Source organism: Solanum dulcamara, chromosome 3 (genome assembly GCF_947179165.1).
Source record: "Solanum dulcamara chromosome 3, daSolDulc1.2, whole genome shotgun sequence".
Classification (NCBI taxonomy): domain Eukaryota; kingdom Viridiplantae; phylum Streptophyta; class Magnoliopsida; order Solanales; family Solanaceae; genus Solanum; species Solanum dulcamara.
Window position 1 is genome coordinate 74,265,502 of NC_077239.1, and position 19,167 is coordinate 74,284,668.

General features: G+C 36.1%; 4 protein-coding genes across 4 annotated transcripts; 3 read left to right on the plus strand and 1 right to left on the minus strand.

The window, feature by feature from the left end:
* Positions 1-3,380: 3,380 nt before the first annotated feature.
* LOC129881781 (monothiol glutaredoxin-S2-like) lies at positions 3,381-3,689 on the plus strand. The gene has a single exon (XM_055955891.1). The coding sequence runs from the start codon at positions 3,381-3,383 to the stop codon at positions 3,687-3,689; it is 309 nt and encodes a 102-aa protein (XP_055811866.1).
* Positions 3,690-4,291: 602 nt separating this feature from the next.
* LOC129882902 (NAD(P)H-quinone oxidoreductase subunit T, chloroplastic) lies at positions 4,292-5,355 on the plus strand. Its single transcript, XM_055957389.1, has 2 exons — positions 4,292-4,728; positions 4,875-5,355. Exons 1-2 carry the CDS (start codon positions 4,400-4,402, stop codon positions 5,293-5,295), a joined length of 750 nt encoding a protein of 249 aa, XP_055813364.1. The 5' UTR covers positions 4,292-4,399; the 3' UTR covers positions 5,296-5,355.
* A 230-nt stretch (positions 5,356-5,585) lies between these two features.
* Positions 5,586-8,107, minus strand: LOC129882903 (uncharacterized). The gene is made up of 2 exons (XM_055957391.1): positions 7,904-8,107; positions 5,586-5,872 (listed from the first exon to the last, which is right to left on the minus strand). The coding sequence occupies exons 1-2, from the start codon at positions 7,957-7,959 to the stop codon at positions 5,680-5,682; spliced, it is 249 nt and encodes an 82-aa protein (XP_055813366.1). The 5' UTR covers positions 7,960-8,107; the 3' UTR covers positions 5,586-5,679.
* Positions 8,108-16,781: 8,674 nt separating this feature from the next.
* Positions 16,782-18,928, plus strand: LOC129883677 (uncharacterized). The gene is made up of 5 exons (XM_055958293.1): positions 16,782-16,913; positions 16,967-17,463; positions 17,620-17,695; positions 18,064-18,291; positions 18,689-18,928. Exons 1-5 carry the CDS (start codon positions 16,782-16,784, stop codon positions 18,926-18,928), a joined length of 1,173 nt encoding a protein of 390 aa, XP_055814268.1.
* Positions 18,929-19,167: the final 239 nt, after the last annotated feature.

Sequence of the window (19,167 nt, forward strand, 5' to 3'; positions counted from 1 at the left end):
TAGATTTACTACTCAGAAGAGAGAAGCCTAGCGTACCTAATCCTCAAGCATCCATAGAAAGATAATGTTGTTGAATTTATTGGTTCCAGATGTTCTACGGGCAAAACCAGATTGAATTTCATTGGTTGAAGCCTTCCAAAAAATGAAATTACCTCCCCTCTTCTTCACAGGTCAAGAGCAGACTTTTTGGAGGATTTTGCAGAAATCCTCACCTCTAACTTCCACTTGGAAGAAGTGGGGGAAATAAGAAATTCGTGTCTTAAGTTTTGTCCCACGACCTCCCGCTCTGATGGCCATATTCCCGCTCCGATGGCCCCGCTGAGGCAAGACCATCCCTCCTTGGTGGTATAGTGGGACCCAGTCAAGTAGATTTTTTGTGATTTTTTTTAGTCATAATTAACGATGATTCAGATCGTTATAGTATTACAGAGATGTGGTTAGACCAACTTTGGTGTGTAGGACGATGCTAACTCCCATATTTAGAATGCAAATTGCGAAAATGAGGATGTTGAGATGGATATGATGGGGATATTAAGAGAAATAAGTTAAGGAATGAGGATATCTGGGACAAGGTAGAAGCGACTTCTATAGTGGACAAGTAGAGGAAATTAAAGCGAGATTGAGATAGTTTGAGCATGTGAGGAAGAGATGAGCAGATACACCAGTAAGAAGGTGTGAGAGGTTGGATAGAGTGGGTAAGAAGAGAGGTAAAGATAAATCGAAGAAATATTGGGAAGAGGTGGTTAGACAGGACATGGTGTAGTGCTTCTGTCATAGCAAGAGATAAGATGTGATGGGCATACTACCGAGGATAATATGGCCTTAAATAGGAGGATATATATGGAGGTTGCAGATTAAGGTAGAAGGTTAGTAGATATGTGAGTGTTGTCTTGCTTTTCAAAAGGAATAAGCTTGGTGGGAGTCTATAACGCCGTGTCTAGCATATCATTAGCCTTATTCATGTATTCACTTGTTTTTAATATACGTTACCATTTATTGTTTAATTTATTGTGTTTCGATTATCGTACTATATTAATGTTACTATATTCCTTTTTTGAATACTTTATACTGCTTTCCTTACTGGTTATTATGTTTTCTTCACTATCATTTTTTCTTTTCATACTATTCTGATTTGTTGCACTTGAATAGATATAAATAAAGCTGGCATATACTATACCCTCCCTAATTTAACTTATATATATATTAAGATATACATTAGCAGCTATTCTATTTAAGATTTTTCAACTGCACCTAAGTCTGCAGGATTAGAATTTTAATCATCCTCCACTTATACAAGTACAACCTTTTCTTTTTGGTTGACTTATCCATGAGGGGAATTTTAATTAGCTTTATTCATATGCTAAAAGCAAAAAAGAATTCTCAAGTAGTCTCTATCTCATCATATAACCTCTTAACGAGGAAAAAAATATTTATTCTTTGCAACTATTAATTATTAAAATATTTTTAATTAATTGGAGTTTTGGTCACAACCACCTAAGTAATATGAAGCTTTTATAATCAAAAGAATAGACATCTTTTTGTCGACAAAATCACCGACCTAATGAAATGCCTAAGTAAGCATCTTAAAACGACCAAAAGAATCACATGGTGATAAGAACAAATATAATATCGTTAACTAGGATCATTTGGTCTGAAGATAAGTTTAGTTATGTTATCGTTGATATATATTGGATTAGTTATTCTGATATAAATTTTAATTGATTCTTTTGGAGTGTTAGTTTTAGAATATATGTATCACATAATTTCTAAAAAAAAATTATTTATTTATAAAAATACACTTCATCTTATTTAGTAATAGAAAAAAGGATTTGAGGGACCTCATGAATATTTTTGTTATTTTCATTATTTCATTTCGGGCTAATCAATCCCCATACTATTAGTCACCATTTGATAGAGATAATTTATCCCGATACTAATTACTAATTCTATATAAGCTAATTTCATGATTAATAATTAAATAAAAATACTATATTTTTGTTTCTAAATTATCTATGTTTATCTAGGAAAGCATCCCTTAATTGATTGCATTGTTTATAGTGAATTGCTAGATCTTAATTCTCATATGATTCTGAATTATTGGAGAATATCTCATAGGCCAACATTTGGTGCAACGTGTTAGTATATGGATAAATTTTTGACCTGTTAGTTTCTTCTTTAACGAATAACGACCATTATTTGCTTTAAAAGGGTAACATATTTTTTATTATTTCCAAAAATTGAGATGGAATTTGACAAGAATATCATTAGTGGATAAAATCAAACATCGTTTTCCTCATTGCTAAGTATATTGACATTGGTCTGTCAACATAATCGACAAATTCAAGATGTATTATAAGTAAAGAGAGTTCGAATAAAGATTGATTGTGCCCGAAAGATTATGAATCGATTTATAAGTCCAATGCCAATGGCTTGGTTTCTAGTGGCAATACATCGTGAATCCATGTATATATCATCTGCTAATACACGACCAATTTATGTTTGACTAAAAATCTTTTCCGACATTATCCCATTCTGAGGACTCACAAAAATAGCTCGGGCGGTACCACAATCCGTTCAACGTACAATAATGTGTTGAACTACTTTAACAAGTCTGCAAGTGAGATAATCAGTGTCTGATGTTCGTACAACAGTTTCCACAACTCCTTTACGGGCTCCGTAACAAGAAATGATGTATTCTGTTAAAGAGAGTCCTTCACGTAAATTTCTTTGAATAGGTAAATCAATCATTTGTCCTTAAGGATCCGACATTAATCCTCTCATATCTACTAATTAATGTACCTTAGATGCATTTTCTCAAACTCCCGAGAAAGGCATTATATGAACTGGATTAAAAGGGTCAGTCATCCTAAAATTCGGATTCACTTGTTGGCGCAAATATTCACTTGTAGCATACCATAAGTGTGACCACGACAAATTGATAGAATTTTAAGTGGTGCATTTTAATGAGCATAAGTGTGACCACGACAAATTTTACTTAATAGTGGAGCCAAAAATTTTTATGATGTAATCCTAACAAATATAAAAATGTCATATATGTAAGTTTCAATTATATTAAGGAGACTCAACATCTTATGTGTATATATATATATATATGTAGATCTTATTAAACTATTATACGAAGATAGTCAAATTATTCTTTCCTTTTAATTTATTGGTGTGAGAGTTTGGAGGTGGGGGTGGGGGTGAGAGGGGGTAGAGGGAGCATATTGAATCTTCACAAATCACTATTAGTATATAAATAGCTTCAAGGGGAGTTTCATATTCATCATCACTTCAACAACTTATCAATTCACCTAATTCCTTTTGTCTCATCACCTTCCTCTTATATTACATTAATCATTTTTTTCCAAAAATTAAAAATGGAGTCAGTGAAGAAAATGGTAGCTGAAAAGCCAGTGGTTATGTTTAGCAAAAGCAAGTGTTGTATGTGTCACACCATAAAGACACTCATATCAAGTTTTGGTGCTAATTTAACTGTATACGAATTAGATGAACTTCCAAATGGCCTACAAGTGGAGCGAGCACTGCTGATGCTAGGCCGGAGGCCTAGCGTACCAGCAGTTTTCATTGAACAAGAATTAATTGGCGGTGCAAATGAGATTATGAGCCTCCATCTAGAGGGAAATCTTGTTCCTCTGCTCATGAAAGCTAAAGCTCTTTGGCTATAGTGTATATATATATACACTCTATAACTTCTTCTTTTTCTTGTTTTAGATATCTGGTATTCGAAATTTACTGGCATGACTAGTTCAGACTCACGTCTAATATGCTGGTAATACTACAATCCACCATGTAGAAAGACCATTGTGACACCTAGTAGTTTGGTTTTCTCAATGTTTATGGAAATTGAGCTCAATGAAGACAATGTTTTCTCAACAAGAGTCTTTAATGTTTCTTAAGCATTGTAATAATAAATTATATACAATGCCATACACTCTTGATTGTGACTTCAACATGACTCGTCATTCTCTTTCAATATTATTTTTTTCAAATATTTTACTTGAGTATGAACTTGTGTCTCCGAGATACGAATCCGGGATTTGAAGTATGTGGATTCGGGATTTAATCCAAAAGTAATTAATTGACGGATCATTGACTCGCCCAAAAGCTATTTGAGCTGAAATAAACTAAAATGCGGGTCATAACCCAACTCGCCCAACTCTTACTAAGTTTTAATTCTTTATTATGACTATATATAAATTTTGTTGAAGTTAGTGTACAAAAGTTAAACTCCAAAATTATTGATATTTCACAAATGTAGACAAAAGCAAACAAAATGTTTTAAGTTATTTCCTCAGCCACACAGAAAGACAAGGTGGTGAGAAGCCCCCTCACTCTAGACTACTCAATTCAGCCACAAACAACTTTCTAAAATTACATGGCCTCAGCAACAGCTCCACCAGCTCCATTCACCTTCCTTTCCAGGAACCAAAACACTGAGCGTAGAACATACAGACGATGGTTGACAGTAAAACAAAGAAGTCGCAGTGTTGGCTTCCAGGTTTATGCAGCCCAAGAAGTCCCTAGTGGGCGACAACGTGCTCCTCCTGGTGTTGACACAAGAATTCACTGGGAAAACGAAGATGAAGGATGGATAGGAGAAAGTAAATCACAGTCAGCACAAGAACGAATCAAAACAGACGAAAAAAATCTCCTTGATGAAAAATTCTCTGACCTGCTCAACAGTTCAGCTAATTCTCATTACCAGTTAGTCTTCATTTTCTAGTTTCTATCTTTAGAAAGTTTGCTATTATCTTATCTCTTAACGTGTGGCTCACATATAACTGCCTGTTATATGTCACAAGAGATAAATATTCAATCATAAAATTCTAATTCTAATGTTTCAAATTCAGGTTCTTGGGAGTATCTGCAACAGCTGATCTGGAGGAAATTAAAGCTGCTTATAGGAGGCTATCAAAGGAGTATCATCCAGACACAACTAACCTTCCCATAAGAGCAGCATCAGAGAAATTCATGAAACTAAGAGAAATTTATGATGTCCTGAGTGATGAGGAACAACGTCGATTCTATGATTGGACACTAGCTCAGGAGGCAGCAAGTCGGGAAGCAGAGAAAATGAGAATGAGGCTGCAAGATCCACGCATGCTAGAAGTAGAAAAGTGGGAATCTGTCCCAGACATGGTGGATCGACTTGGTGGAAGGAACATGGAACTCAGTGATCAGGCAAAAACTGCCCTCACATTCGATATCTTGATTATTATCTTTTCGTTTTGTTGCATTATATATGCAGTATTCTTCAAAGAACAGTATTAACAGGAACAACTATCCAGACAATTGCTTAATGCATTATACAACAACATTCTTTACAGTCAATACGCTACATGCCTTTCTTCGAGTTTCTTGAATAAATACTGTGCAAAAATGTCAAGAAACTGAGAATTGATGAATGGTCAAAGCATGTATTGGGTAAAATATTTGCTACCCCATTCAATTGTACTCAAATGTCTGATTTAGCTTAAGGTTACCATAGTGATTTTAAAAGAGAATGGCAACAAAATAACTCAGTTCATATTGCAATGGCAATATGACTGGAGCTTTAGTCATAATAATTAACTATAGTTTATTTCTATTGAGCTTACAAATTTACATTATTGTCTTTTCATGAAATTATTGATAGCAAATGAAGAAACAACTCTCTCATACATCGATAAAATCTTTCATGACGGGGCTATGTTTCTCAATGTTAGCCTGCCTTCGCCAATTACTCACTGCCTGCTTAACAGTATCACTGGCTTTCTGTATTTCCTCAGCAGAAAATTTGTGTTCCACAATGCCCAGTGGACCAGGTTGTAGTACCTTAACTACAGTTTCCATATCCAGCTCCAGTTGCCTGTCAAAACAAGCACCAAAATGTGGAAGGCTTAAAGAAATGGTGAAGTCAGAAACTGAATGTCAACAATTTGAGCTCTGTCTCATTCTTGTCTAACAAAGCATATTATGACAATTCAATTGAATAGTACTTTAAAGCGCACTCTCCTATCAGTCATTTAAATATCTACTCTTCAATCAATAATTTAATAGCAAACAACCGGAAGAAACTCCAAGGCCATGCTAAACAAAAACAGGAGTTTATAATTTCCTGATAAGTCAATTCGTAATTCTCAAGTGTTTGACAAGTTCTAAAATTTCACTCACTCTTCCAATATCAAATGAATTAACTGATTCCTATTGTTGTTGGGGGTGGTAGGTATACCGCGGAATTAGTCAAGGTGCGTGCAAGCTGGCCCAGACACTATAGACAATTTAATTTATTGGTGAAAGTAAAGGATAGTAGCTGATTTATCAGTTACGTTATATTTCATACTCTTTGAGGTGAATGTAATGTCTTTTGGAAAAACTCCTCTGTCCTCTCAACCAAAAAGGAAAAGAATACTAGTGTTAGATAATTAAACTGCCATAAACATCAGTTTCTGTAAGATATGACTCCAACATTTTCACCATTTACAAGCCAATGTATTGAAGAACTAGCTCTAAGACGTTCTATCTTTGTTGATTAGTTGCTTAAACATTATAATATAGGGAACAATGTGTTAAGAGAGAATGGTAAGGGATCAAACTCAAGGTCCACAAGATATAAGTATCAAAATTTAAAATTAGATGAAGCTCGTAGCCAGCACAATATGAGTCAATCAACTATGCCTTCGTCGCAGTAGTTGGGATCGCCCATATGATTCCTCTGAATCCATTGGCTACATTGGAGTTCATTTAATTTTCAAGTCTCCCATGTTGCTTTTTTTTTTTGTTTTTCAAACGCAAAAATACAAAGGAAAACTCATGCAGGAAAGTCTCGCAAGTAGAACCTTAGTAACTCAGTTGGTTAGTTACTTGAATTTTCACCTCGTTGAAGAGGGTTAGATTCCTCACCTTGTAATCCCCTCCACCATTCCCCCTTCCCCTGCCCCTTATCTTTTTTATTGAAAAAAAAAAGTCTCGTAAATTGTGCACATGAATTGGGCTGAATATACTTGAGCGAATCTCAAAACAATGTAACCAAATACAGCTTAAAATGCACTGCAACCATCAAACAGAATTACGTGATCGGCAAATCCAGTACAACAATGAACATAATATAAAAAAAGGGCAGTCCGGTGCACTAAAGCTCCCGCTATGCGCGGGTCCGGGGAAGGGCCTGACCACACAATGAACATAATATAACAGAGATAAAATACTTGCATAGAGCACTTCAAAATGGGAAAGAAAATACTTTCATATAGCACTTCAAAATGGGATTTTTTCCCAATCTCACCACAATACTAACTGTATGTTAGTATATAGAAATAAAGCCTAAAATACCATAAGACATGCGCGCTTAAAAAAAAAAAAAGGTTCAAGATAGAAACTTGGATTGGTTCCAAATTTTCAAGTGAAAATCAAAGACATTGCCTGAAAACAATGGTCAGGTAACTAACAATCGAAAAACAGTGGTCAAGGAACCCCCAAACACAGATCCATCACGAAAAATAAAAAATAAGATTACAAAGCCTATATATCAATCTAGTATCTAAATCAGTGGGATTCAACTATAAGAACCCTTTGTATCCATTCATCTCTATTTAGGTTCATTTCCTTCCAATGCTAAATATTTCAGTAATCAAAAGATTCATCACAGATAGACTACACTTTTACTCTAATCTCAAGTTACGGCAACCCTTCGTGACCTAGTTATTATTGTATATTAACTTGAGGTTGTTCCATCAACTTCAAATCCTGAATTCGCCTTTTAAGAGTAATAAATCAACAATTTTCGTGTTTTATTAGCGATCAAGTAACAGTATAAAAAAAATAAACTAACATTCCATATGATTTTCAAGCACAAATTAGCTGATTAAGACACGAATAATGAATGAGATGTAAGAATTACCTGAAGAGCCTGGAGAAGGGTAACACATTCCCGATTTTCGACAGCGACACAGTCATCTTCCTTCTGCCTATTCCTATCAATTCCCCCAAAAAAATGTGCTCACTTCAACAGAACTACAGTCTGATTAGGGTTTCAGCTACAGGGAAAACGGGGGAGATGTGAATAATCAGTCGGTTTCGGGTCGAAAATCAACCCGACTCCACTGGGTTCGTCAAGGCCTTTATTTTCCTCTCGTTTTTTATTAAAATAAACTTTGATTGCTTTATTCTTGAAATATTATTATGATTAATTATTTTGGTAGGAAAATATTATGATTAATTAGTATTTTGATATAGTTTCAAGAAGGGAGGTTCATAATTCGGTTTGAATTGGTTTTTTTATTATAATCAAGCAAAAACTACACAAAATGGACTTAATTGTGAACTATTTGCTAAAAAATGGCCTAACCCAATCTATTTAGGCTTAATGGACCAACGGCTCAAACAATTTACCCGCTTACCTTATTTTTTCCCTTTTTATTTCGTGCATGATGTCAACATGACGTCAGCACCACTACTATGGATTAATCATATGTGATACTCTATCGGTATATTGATATCATATCAATATCATATAGGATAGAGCTCAATCTTATGTGATACTTCGTCAGTCTATTGACACCCTATCGTTATCATATAGGATTGAATTCTTTTTTAAGAAATAAATAAGAAACAATTAAGAAAAAAAAATTATTGAAGTCATAATCTTATTTATTAAATTCTAAATTAGTAGAAAATATATTTTTATAATTTTTTTCTCTTTTTACAATTTTTTTTAAAACAAATTGTATCTAAATTATGACTCTTTTTAAAATTATTTTTAAATTAAAATATTAAAGAATTGAAACATACATCAATGATATCATGATAGTATGTAGATATACTGTAATAGTATCATAGATGATTGAGTAATCTCATCGAAGCACTGAAGCAGACCTCAATGAAAATACTATTTATGTAACAACCCGAACCATCGTTAGTTACAATTAAAAAGAAATCGCAAAAATTTGACCGACTAGGTCCCACCAGAGCAGGATGGTTCCGCCTCAGCGGCGCAGCCAGAGCGGGAATATGGCCGCAAGAGCGGAAGATCGTGGGACAGAACTTAAGTCGCGAATTTTTTATTTCCCCCACTTCTCCCAAGTGTAAGTTGGAGGAGAGAGTTTCTGCAAAACCCTCCAAAAAGGTTGTTCTTGACTGGAGAAGAGGAGGGAAGGGAATCTTAGGTTGTGGAAGGCTTCAACCCGTGAAATCCAATCCGTTCTTGCCCGTAGAACGTTTGGGAATCAACGATGTCGACAGCATTATCTCTCCACGATTGTTTGGCGCCCAGGTAGGCTAGACTTCTCTTTTCTGAGTAGTAAATCTATACCTACTGTGTAGTATAAAAGAGAATTTAATGAAATATCATATAATTAAGTTGTGGGTCGTAGGTCATGGGTCATACGGAAAAAAAATCGATTGTGTTAGGATTAAATCCGAATGTGACCTGGGTAAAAAGGTGTTGCAATAAATGGGGAGGTTATTGATTGTGATGTTATTGTATACAGACAATTAATTTATAACGGGCATAGAATTGGGTACAGAAAAGTAAAACTAGTAGATTTTGAAGATAAACCCTAATGATTTGGTAGTGTGGATGTAATTGAGTTACTTATGACATGCCTAAATGGATACAAATAAGGGAAACATGTTAGTCTCTATATAAATGATTGATTATTGCCTTGTTTTGTCATGAACCTATTCTGGTGATAAATTGTTGTAAATATATGAATGTATTTGTGATTGTGGTATGCTTGGATCGAATATCACGTTCTGACACATATATGGATCAGGCATCACATTTCGACACATATTTGAATTAGGTGTCACGTTTCGACACATTATGTCACGTCCCGAGAGGGTACCCTAGACGTGACCGACACTCAAAGACCATTGCTGGTCCCCAAGCGAACCACTTGGTCCAATCACACATCCATTCAATACCAATCAACCAGCGGAAAGTTTAAAATAAAAAAATAATCTAGTGGGCAATCCAAATCAACGATCTAACTCAAGAAAGAAAGGTCACGGGCCAACAATTCAAACTTCAATCTTTGTCATTAAAAATAGTTTGACAAGAATAATTCAAGGAACGAAATACTCAATCGACCCATCACTATCTAGTCTATGAAGCCTCTATCACTACTATTTAATTGGTTCCAATGACATGTTCATGGCTACCTCAAATCAAAATGAAAAAGGCTAACTCGACACAAGAATAACATAAGCGGTGTCCTCCGAATGTAGGGGAGGACTCACCAATGCACTGAGTGTGTATAGATCCTCAATGGTGCTCCTATTGACGATCTCTTAAACCTGTCTCTGCATCATGAAATGATGCAAGTCCAAATGGACGTCAGTACATGGAATGTACGAGTATGTAATATGGCAGAATGAAACATACCTCAAGGAAGAATAATGTTGGTTCAAATATCTCAAATCAGAAAGATAAGAGAGACTCAATCAAAGTGTCATAAGTCTAAAGTAAGAATACATTTTAGACAAAGACCAATCATATATCATACAATCCAATCCAATCATGTACAATCTGATCCAATCCAATCATATATCATCCGATTCAATCCAATCATATACAATCGGTTCAATCCGATCATATACGATCCAATCCAATCCAATCATATACAATCCGATCCAATCCAATCCATTCACGTATCCAATTCAATCCAATTCATTCACGTATCCAATCCAATCCAATCAAGTAACATCAACTCTAATTCAATCCCATATCATCTAATCCAATCCATCATATATCACCTAATCCAATCCGATCATACACAATCCAATCATACACAATCCAATCATATATCCTCCAATCCAATCATATGCAATCAACTCCACCATAAAGTCAAAGGACTCAACTCAATAGTTATGCAAATTAAATTATGCAATGTTTTACAATTCAACTCAATCATCTACAATCGCAATCAAACCAATCATATCAAGCACAATCCATTCAATTGGGAGTTTTTCTAACCGACAACTATCACCATATAAGCGAGTGATAGTACAACAAGCCGACCTTATTGCCACGTCTGTTCATACCTTGCCAGGGTAAGAACGAATCAACAATCATGGATCCATAACCAATCAAGTCCTATCATGTCGGGACAATAAAATAGGAAATATCTGACTTTAACGGTTCGATTCCATGGGAAGCATTCGACTTTAACGGTGCAATCCTCTCCTATGTTTGGCGACGTAGTTTATTGGTTCGGTATGGACTATACTCTTACCAAATTCGGTGCTCGATACTCCTCCCAAGATTCAATATGCTCATATCTATCAAGTGAGTAAAATACTCAAAATACTCATTTATTCTCATTGGACTCTTTTCAAATCAACTCATTTAGTCTCATTGGACTCTTTTCAAAACTCAAATCAAATCTGGCCTCATTGAACCCTCTTTCAAATCGACTCACCTTAAATCATCAAACTCTTCTCTTTAAAATTGATACAATCTCAACTCAATCTCAAAATCGACATTTTAAAGTAAAAATGTTCAACTCATTTATACTCAAAATACTCGTGTTCAAAAATAAGAATTTAAGAGGCTCTTTCAAACTCAATTTATACTTAAACTCTTTCTAAATCAAAGATGAAAATAATCACTCTTTAAACTCAAAATAGTGTGTAAATAGTTTATGCAAAAATATTCACAAATTATTTATTTAGAACTCCTTCTCAAAAGATTATTTATTTTCACAATGTTCATAAGACTCCAATCAAATCAAATTATGCAAATCACATGTCACATAATCACATTAGACTCCAATCCACTTCATCACATAACATCCTCATCAACATAACCTCTTCATTCACATCATCATCAAACATCATCATCACATCATCATCAAACATCTACTTCAAAATCCTTATTTAATTCTATGTTCAATTTATAGAGACAAAACAACATTCTAACTCTACCAAGGTTTCGTTTCTTTTTTTTATGCCCTTCACATTCATAACTATCCCAAAATTCTCATATAACTAAAAATCAATTTCATCAAACTCATGTAAAAGAATACATTATTTTACTATGAAAATAATATTATTTTACTATGAAAATAATATTATTTTTATTATACATAAAAACCATCAATCTCGTCCTCAAGACAAATTATAACCAAAAAAAAATCTCATCTTGGGTTCATGTGAATGAATACATGAATCCATACTCTCAACAAAGTCAACTCAAGAACATCATTAACACATTTTAGTAATATTCTATAGTTTAGGAAATTTTAAGAAAAATCGTCAGAAAAGGTTCAAATCTTTCACAACTTCTATCCAACACATCTATGGGCATATGGAAGAACTCAATCCATATTTTAGGTTAGCCTTACATACCTTAGAGTAGATTTTGAAGAAACCTTGTTGTTGGGTCTTCAATGGAAAGCTTGAATCCTTGAATTTTTTAGGGCAAATCTTGTTGGAGATGATTTGAGAGAAGAGGGTGAAGGTTAGGGTTTCTTTGGAGGTGAGGAGGCTGAAAAAAATGAGCCTAAAATATTGTATGTTAGTGTATATATGTTTAGGAAAAATATCCAAATTGCCCCTCTTCAAAATCTAGAAAACTGGGCAAAAATCTTGTTGGCGCTATAGTGGCGCGTCGCGCCACTGCAGCGCCAAGCCAAAATAGGCTTAAAACCCTGCACATCTAATAGTGGCGCGTTGCGCCAAGAACCAAACTACTGAGGCTGTTTTCTGGCGCTATAGTGGCGCCGGGCATCACTGGAGCGCCAAGCCTAAATTTCCTGCAGTGGTCGCCCAGGCCTGAAATTCCTGCAGTACTAGTCTGTAGTACAATGGTCATAACTTTTGACTCCAAACTCCAAAAATTGTAATCTTGATGGCTTTGGAAAGAAGACTCAAAGACCTTTAATTTTTGGTCGTGGGCCACCCAGTTCATTATATTCTAGGAGATATGGTCATTTGAAGTTGACCCTTATACTAACTCATCCAAAAACTTAATCAATTGGAATTTTTTGGACTCGGTTTGGTGTTAGAGATCCCTTATGACCCCTAAACACATCTAACACACTTCAAATACTTAAAAATTAATCCTAGCTCATATATATAATTACAATTCCTTCGGTTCGAGCCTACACACACATGGAAAAATGTTCGAGTCTTTGCAAAAAAAAATCTGGGGTGTTATGCATTATTAAATCGGATGTCACATTCCGATACAAATATGACTGGATTGGTCCCCTGAGAGGGCCAGGTATGAGTATGTGTGAATGGTCCATGAGAGGACCTGATGATATCTGTAATTCCATGTAATATAAGGTTAGTGGCAAGAGCGTCATGGATTAAGAACCTATAAACGAACTTTTGAGTTGAGGTACTGGTTATAAATAATTGTGAGCTTGAACAAACTTATTGGTGGGTAAAAGTGTAGGTTGTACTAGGACTTGACGTGACATGTGTGTTATAATCGCACTCTACAGTTATAGGCTTGGAGTTTGAGGTTTCTTATCGACAGGGAGTCTTATCATTGAGACTTCAACGAGTAACTGAGGTAGTAGTAGTGGTTACCTAAAACCGGATTGAGTAGAAAGTGTGGTTGTGAGAGGGCTAAGTCCTATGTCGTGAGACAGTTGGTCTAAGACCAGTGATGGTAGGGTGAAACCATTGAGTGGCTAAGATTGCTAGGTGGAGACTGTTAGTTGATTGAGCAATTATAAGGTAGGGTCCATAACCCACAAGTCTTAAGTTGTAACTAGGGTGGTAGTGGAGCTCTGGAGTTTAGAGTGGTTTATACCTTAAGGTAGGAATAAGGAGTGTATTATTAGGTTGGGATGGATAAAATGATAAAGTTTAACTATTATGATATCTCTTATTTTCTGTTCATAGATTATGCGATGGGTATCAGATTGAACGATGATGCCTATCAGTACGTGTTGTTTGTATTGATACTACTCTTGTTATGCCACTTGACATAGTCTGGTTGCAGGAGTCAGTTATGTCTCTTAGGTGAAGACGAAGGCGATCCTCCAATAGCTTCGATTTTTCCTTCCTCTTGGTGGAAGCTGGGTCATTGATTTTTTATTTTATTTCTACTCTTAGCAGCTTTTGTACCTGTTTTAGACTAGTATCCATGGGGATTTTTATGTGTTATTCTTATACAAGTGTATTACTTCAAATTTTTATATAAATTTTTGGCTTAATTAGTCAGGTTGTTGATTTAAATTCTGTAATATTTTTATATAAAGGGTTAAGGGTTCTCCTACTTAGGTCATAGAATGGGTATCCGCACAGCGCAGTGGGTTGGGTCATGATAATTTAGTTATTCCTATATACCACTAGAGTATATTATACTTTAATGGTATCAAGGAGGAAGAAACAGTCCTTCAATGAAGGCACTGCTCAGTTACTCTTTAATACCATCAGAATATATTCATATACTATAATATATTGTAATGGTATCATAGGGGGGGGGGAATGTGGGTGCTAACGTCACCGTGATAATAAATATAGATGCATGTCATTTTAAAATAAAAAGAGGGTATGAAAGTAATGGAACATTTAAGGATAAATATTTTACTTTTGGGGGTATAAGTGTTCTTTTTCCTAAAATTAAAATCAACTAAATTTAGTTGATTTTTCGAATATTATAACTAAATCAAATATAATACATATTTATTGGTTTGTTATAATTGATTTCGTTCGAGTTTTAAGAAATCTAACAATATTTTTCTTTCTTTTCTTTTTCATACAATAAGAAAAGATGTTTTTCATTTTTCTCAATGTATAATCTTTTACTACCTTTTCATTATGGATTACAGAAGGAACCTTAATAGTTACATTAAATCAATCATCATTTTATTTGAGTGCTTATGTTTATGCAAATATATGAGCAGCTTATAACTAGTAAACAATGTAGTTATATATTTTCGTATTGTAATTAGTTTTAGAAGAAAAAGGGATCTTTATTTTTCTATAAAAAAAGTCTCACTAAAAAATATTGCATAAAGAGATTATCTTTCTCATTCAATATGTATATAAATGGATATCATTTTTGTAACGACCCATTCCCGTCGTTAGGGTTAGGCTAATGGGGAAAGATTTCGGAACAGGAAACTTCAGGTAGTAACTTCAAAAAATTGAAGCATAGGCCAGACTTGGACGAATTCTAAGTCAGGTGAAGTCTAGGCGATCATGTGAATGACAGGAGGTCAAATTTATAATTTGATTGGACAGGATAATAGCCAAGATGATACGGAGCGTTTAAGGCTTCGCAGAATTATATTCGAGCGAGTAAAACTCCCAAAATCAAAGTTGAAATGAAGGGTATATTTTAATACATCTTTGAAAAAAGGTGTGTTGTGAAATGAGGGCTTGAAGCAAAAACTCCAAGCTCACTGTTTCTGCATATCCCGCCAGAGCGAGATTATTTCTGCCAGAGTAGGATCTGTCCCGCTAGAGCAAGACAGTCATGACTTAAATTGTGAAAAAGATCATAAACGATCTTTTCTACAACAATCAGTTTCTAAAACCCCAAGAGAAGACCTAGGGCAATTTTTATTGATTCTTCATGGATTTCCACGCTTAAAACCAAGAACAAGAAGAACGAAATCGGAAAGGGAAGGCTCTTGCATTGTAAGGTTATAAAAGCTTGAATTTGAGATAGGTGATGGTCTAGTTTCCCGTATGTGTTTTATATACTTGCTAAATTGCTTCATTATATGCATGTGTGTATATGAATACGAAACATGCTATATTATGTGTGAAATGATCACTTGCTGGCCTATTATTGTGATGAACCTATTCTTGGTGGTATAAATATTGTAAACATTAAATATTCTTGTGGTTGTGATATCTTGGGATCGGATGTCATATTTCGAAATATATTTGGATCGGATTTCATGTTTCGACACATATTTGGATCTGGTGTCACGTTCCGGCACAAAGTTGATTGTTTGTAGGTCCCTTGAGAGGACCCTTATGTGAAATTATAGCATGTGGAAGACATTGAGTTGTGATATTAAGATGTGGTTGACTTATTATGTATATGTATATGCCTATTGTGTTGAATTTACTTGTCTATGACCCGCTTACTGGTTAACCGCATGATCCTACCAGTACACAGTTGTTTTTTGTACTAATACTACTCTTGCTCTACCTTTTTGTTGAGTACAGGGCATAATCAACCGACTACAGAAAGACCTTGATTGGAGGATTAAAAGTTGTTCAAAGTCTGAGGGTGAGATATTCTATCATGCTACCGTAGACTTATTTATTAATCTCAGTCTTTCTTTCGGAACTCAGATGTTTAGACACTGTTATATATTTTGACTTCTATTTGGAGAATGTTTCCCCCGTTCGTACATTGACACTGATTAAAATTTTGGTACGGATGACTTTCAGTTCCTAGAAGGTTTTGACTTCTGCATCTTCATAGTTATTAAAATTATTGGCTGAGTTTATAGGAACTCAGTATTATTTTCTAGTTATATTCCTGCTTCTGCAAGATTTTTTATACTTATTTCTTAAGTTGATAAGCTGGGCTTTAAAAATAGTTCTCCCATTAGAGTAAGTATTGTGGGTGCCAGTCACGGTGGGTTGGGGTCATGACAAAGTTGGTATTAGAGCCTAGGTTAGTTAATTTCGTCGTACCAAAACGAGTCTAGTAGAGTCTTGCGAAACGGTCCGGAGCGTCTGTACTTTTCTTCGAGAGGCTACATAATTTTAGTAAAAGTTTTACAATCTTCCTTCCTTCGTTCTGTCTGATGATCCAAATTGGTATCTAATCACTTTCACTCTCTTGTCCGTAGATGGTTAACACACGTTACAATGATGTTAGACCTGTAACTCCAGTTTTGCCCAAAGAAGAGCCAGTCATTCGAGGGCATGGCAGAGGGAGAGGTAGGCGAGGCAGGGGCATAGAGAGGGCAGCATCTTCCAAAGTATAGGTTCCTATTGAGGAGGTGATAGCAGGTAAGGCCCCTCCACTCTTCAGAATGAGTTTGAGGGAGAGGTAGAAGTTAGAGAGGAACAGAAGCGGATAGAACAAGGGGAGGGTACCCACACTGAGGCTACTAGTATCCCCCCTCTAGATCCAATCTTAGCTCAGCAGATCATGGCATTCATGAGTGGGATAGCTGACATTAGTGTCACCCCCACCATGACCGCAACACTAGCTCCTATTGACCATCCGTTTGTTGCTGCAGATCAACCAACAAATGAAGTGGTAGGTACAGATGCATTCTTCAGGCCACTAATGAGTTCTGTGATAACTAGTACTGAGCATAACATGCTCACCAAATTCCTTAATATCAAACATCCCGTTTTCCATGGTACCAAAAATGAGGATGTCTATGAGTTTATTCTTAATTGCTATAAGAGGCTACACAAGCTGGGAATAGTGTATCAACATGGAGTGGAGTTTGTAACTTTCCAGCTGGAAAGAGAGGCCAAGCAATGGCGGAGGGCCTATGTAGAGTGTCATTCACCTGTGTTTCCCCCACTCACTTAGGGTCAGTTCAATGCTCTATTTTAAGAGAAGTACATGCCCCACACCCTAAGGAACAGGAAGAACGATGAGTTTATGGCCCTTGAGAAGGGAGGGTTATAAGCGGTTGCTTATGAGGACAAATTTTATGCACTGTCCAGGTACGCTACTCTACTGGTCACTACTGAGGAGGAGAGGATCAGGTTGTTTGTGAAGGGGTTGGGCCCCGAATTGCAGGTACTTTCTGTTCATATGACTTCATCTGGTAGGTGCTTCAATGAGGCCACAAATTTTATTAAGAAAGTTAAAGGTGTGAGAAAGGATGGGTAAGCCAAGGCTTTGGCTAAACGACTCAAGAGTGTAGGTAACTTCCAGGGGTCTTATTCCATAGGGTCAAGCAGGCTGGTGATTGCTGCCCAGCCAATTCAGTCAATACTTTTCGCTTTCACTGGCAGCTTTTCAAGTACTCCACAGCAGCATCAGGCCCATAAGGGTTAGGGAGCATCATTTTCAGGTAGCCACCCATCTTTTAATCACGACAGTTTTAATTGTAAAGAGCTGGGCCATATATGAAAGGAGTGCCTTCACCCCCGAGATAATTTTAGCACCCCAGCAGACCAGAGCATAGTCCAGCAGATGGAGGGAACGATGGCAGAGTACACCCACAAAGTGGGCCAGGAGGAAGTCTGAGAGGCCGTGGTGCCGGAGCAATAGTAGTACAGGTAAGGGAGCAGTCTAGCAAAGCAGAGAGATGGCCCATCAGGATGACCGTTCTCAGTTTTATGCATTTTCAGGCAAGACCAAGGCAGAGGCATCTGATGCGGTTATCATGGGTACTATTCTTGTTTGTGATCGGATGACTACTATTTTATTTGATACGGGTTCCACTTATTCATATGTGTCTGTAAGATATGCCTTGGGTTTTGATTCATTGTGTGATATATTGGATGCCACTGTTCATTTTCTACCCCTATTGGAGAGTCAGTCATAGTCACCCATATATATCATTCTTGTTATTTTGTATTTATGGGATACCAGACTTGGGTTGACTTATTGATCCTAGACATGACAGATTTTGATGTGATCTTAGGCATGACTTAGTTTTCCCCCTACTTTGTTGTACTTAATTGCAATGCAAAGACTATAGCTCTACAGATCCTGGGGAGGGAAAGGTTAGAGTGGGAAGGGGTGTACAAGCCTAAGTCAGTTAACGTCATATCCTTTCTCCAGGCAAGGAAAATGGTGAGGCGGGGTTGTTTGGCCGATTTTGCCCATATTCGAAATGTGGAGGTAGAGTCTCCTTCTATTGAGTCTATTCCAGTAATGTGTGAATTTTCAGAAGTTTTCCCTTTAGACTTGCTTGGTATGCCTCTTGACCGAGACATAGACTTCTACATTGATTTAGAGATGGTTACTCATCCAATTTCCATTCCTCTACCGTATGGCTCTGGCAGAGTTGAGAGAGCTTAAGGATAAGATTCAGGAGCTTCTTGATAAGGGGTTTATTCATCCTAGTGCTTTCCTTTGGGGTGCTACGGTGTTTTTTGTCAAGAAAAAAGATAATAGTATGAAAATGTGCATTGACTACCAATAGTTGAATAAGGTCACCATTAGAAATAAATACCATTTGTCTTGTATTAATGATCTGTTTGAATAGCTACAAGGGGCTTCAGTCTTCTCAAAGATTGATCTCAGGTCTGGGTATCATC

Coding starts and splice junctions, on each gene's coding strand:
- LOC129881781 (XM_055955891.1), top strand. CDS start 3,381: ATGGAGTCAGTGAAGAAAATGGTAGCTGAAAAGCCAGTGGTTATGTTT.
- LOC129882902 (XM_055957389.1), top strand. CDS start 4,400: ATGGCCTCAGCAACAGCTCCACCAGCTCCATTCACCTTCCTTTCCAGG. Junction 4,729..4,874: donor TCAGCTAATTCTCATTACCA/GTTAGTCTTCAT, acceptor TTTCAAATTCAG/GTTCTTGGGAGTATCTGCAA.
- LOC129883677 (XM_055958293.1), top strand. CDS start 16,782: ATGGTTAACACACGTTACAATGATGTTAGACCTGTAACTCCAGTTTTG. Junction 17,464..17,619: donor GTAGAGTGTCATTCACCTGT/GTTTCCCCCACT, acceptor TGCACTGTCCAG/GTACGCTACTCTACTGGTCA. Junction 18,292..18,688: donor ATCTGATGCGGTTATCATGG/GTACTATTCTTG, acceptor TCCTTTCTCCAG/GCAAGGAAAATGGTGAGGCG.
- LOC129882903 (XM_055957391.1), bottom strand. CDS start 7,959: ATGACTGTGTCGCTGTCGAAAATCGGGAATGTGTTACCCTTCTCCAGG. Junction 5,873..7,903: donor CCCTTCTCCAGGCTCTTCAG/GTAATTCTTACA, acceptor TTGTTTTGACAG/GCAACTGGAGCTGGATATGG.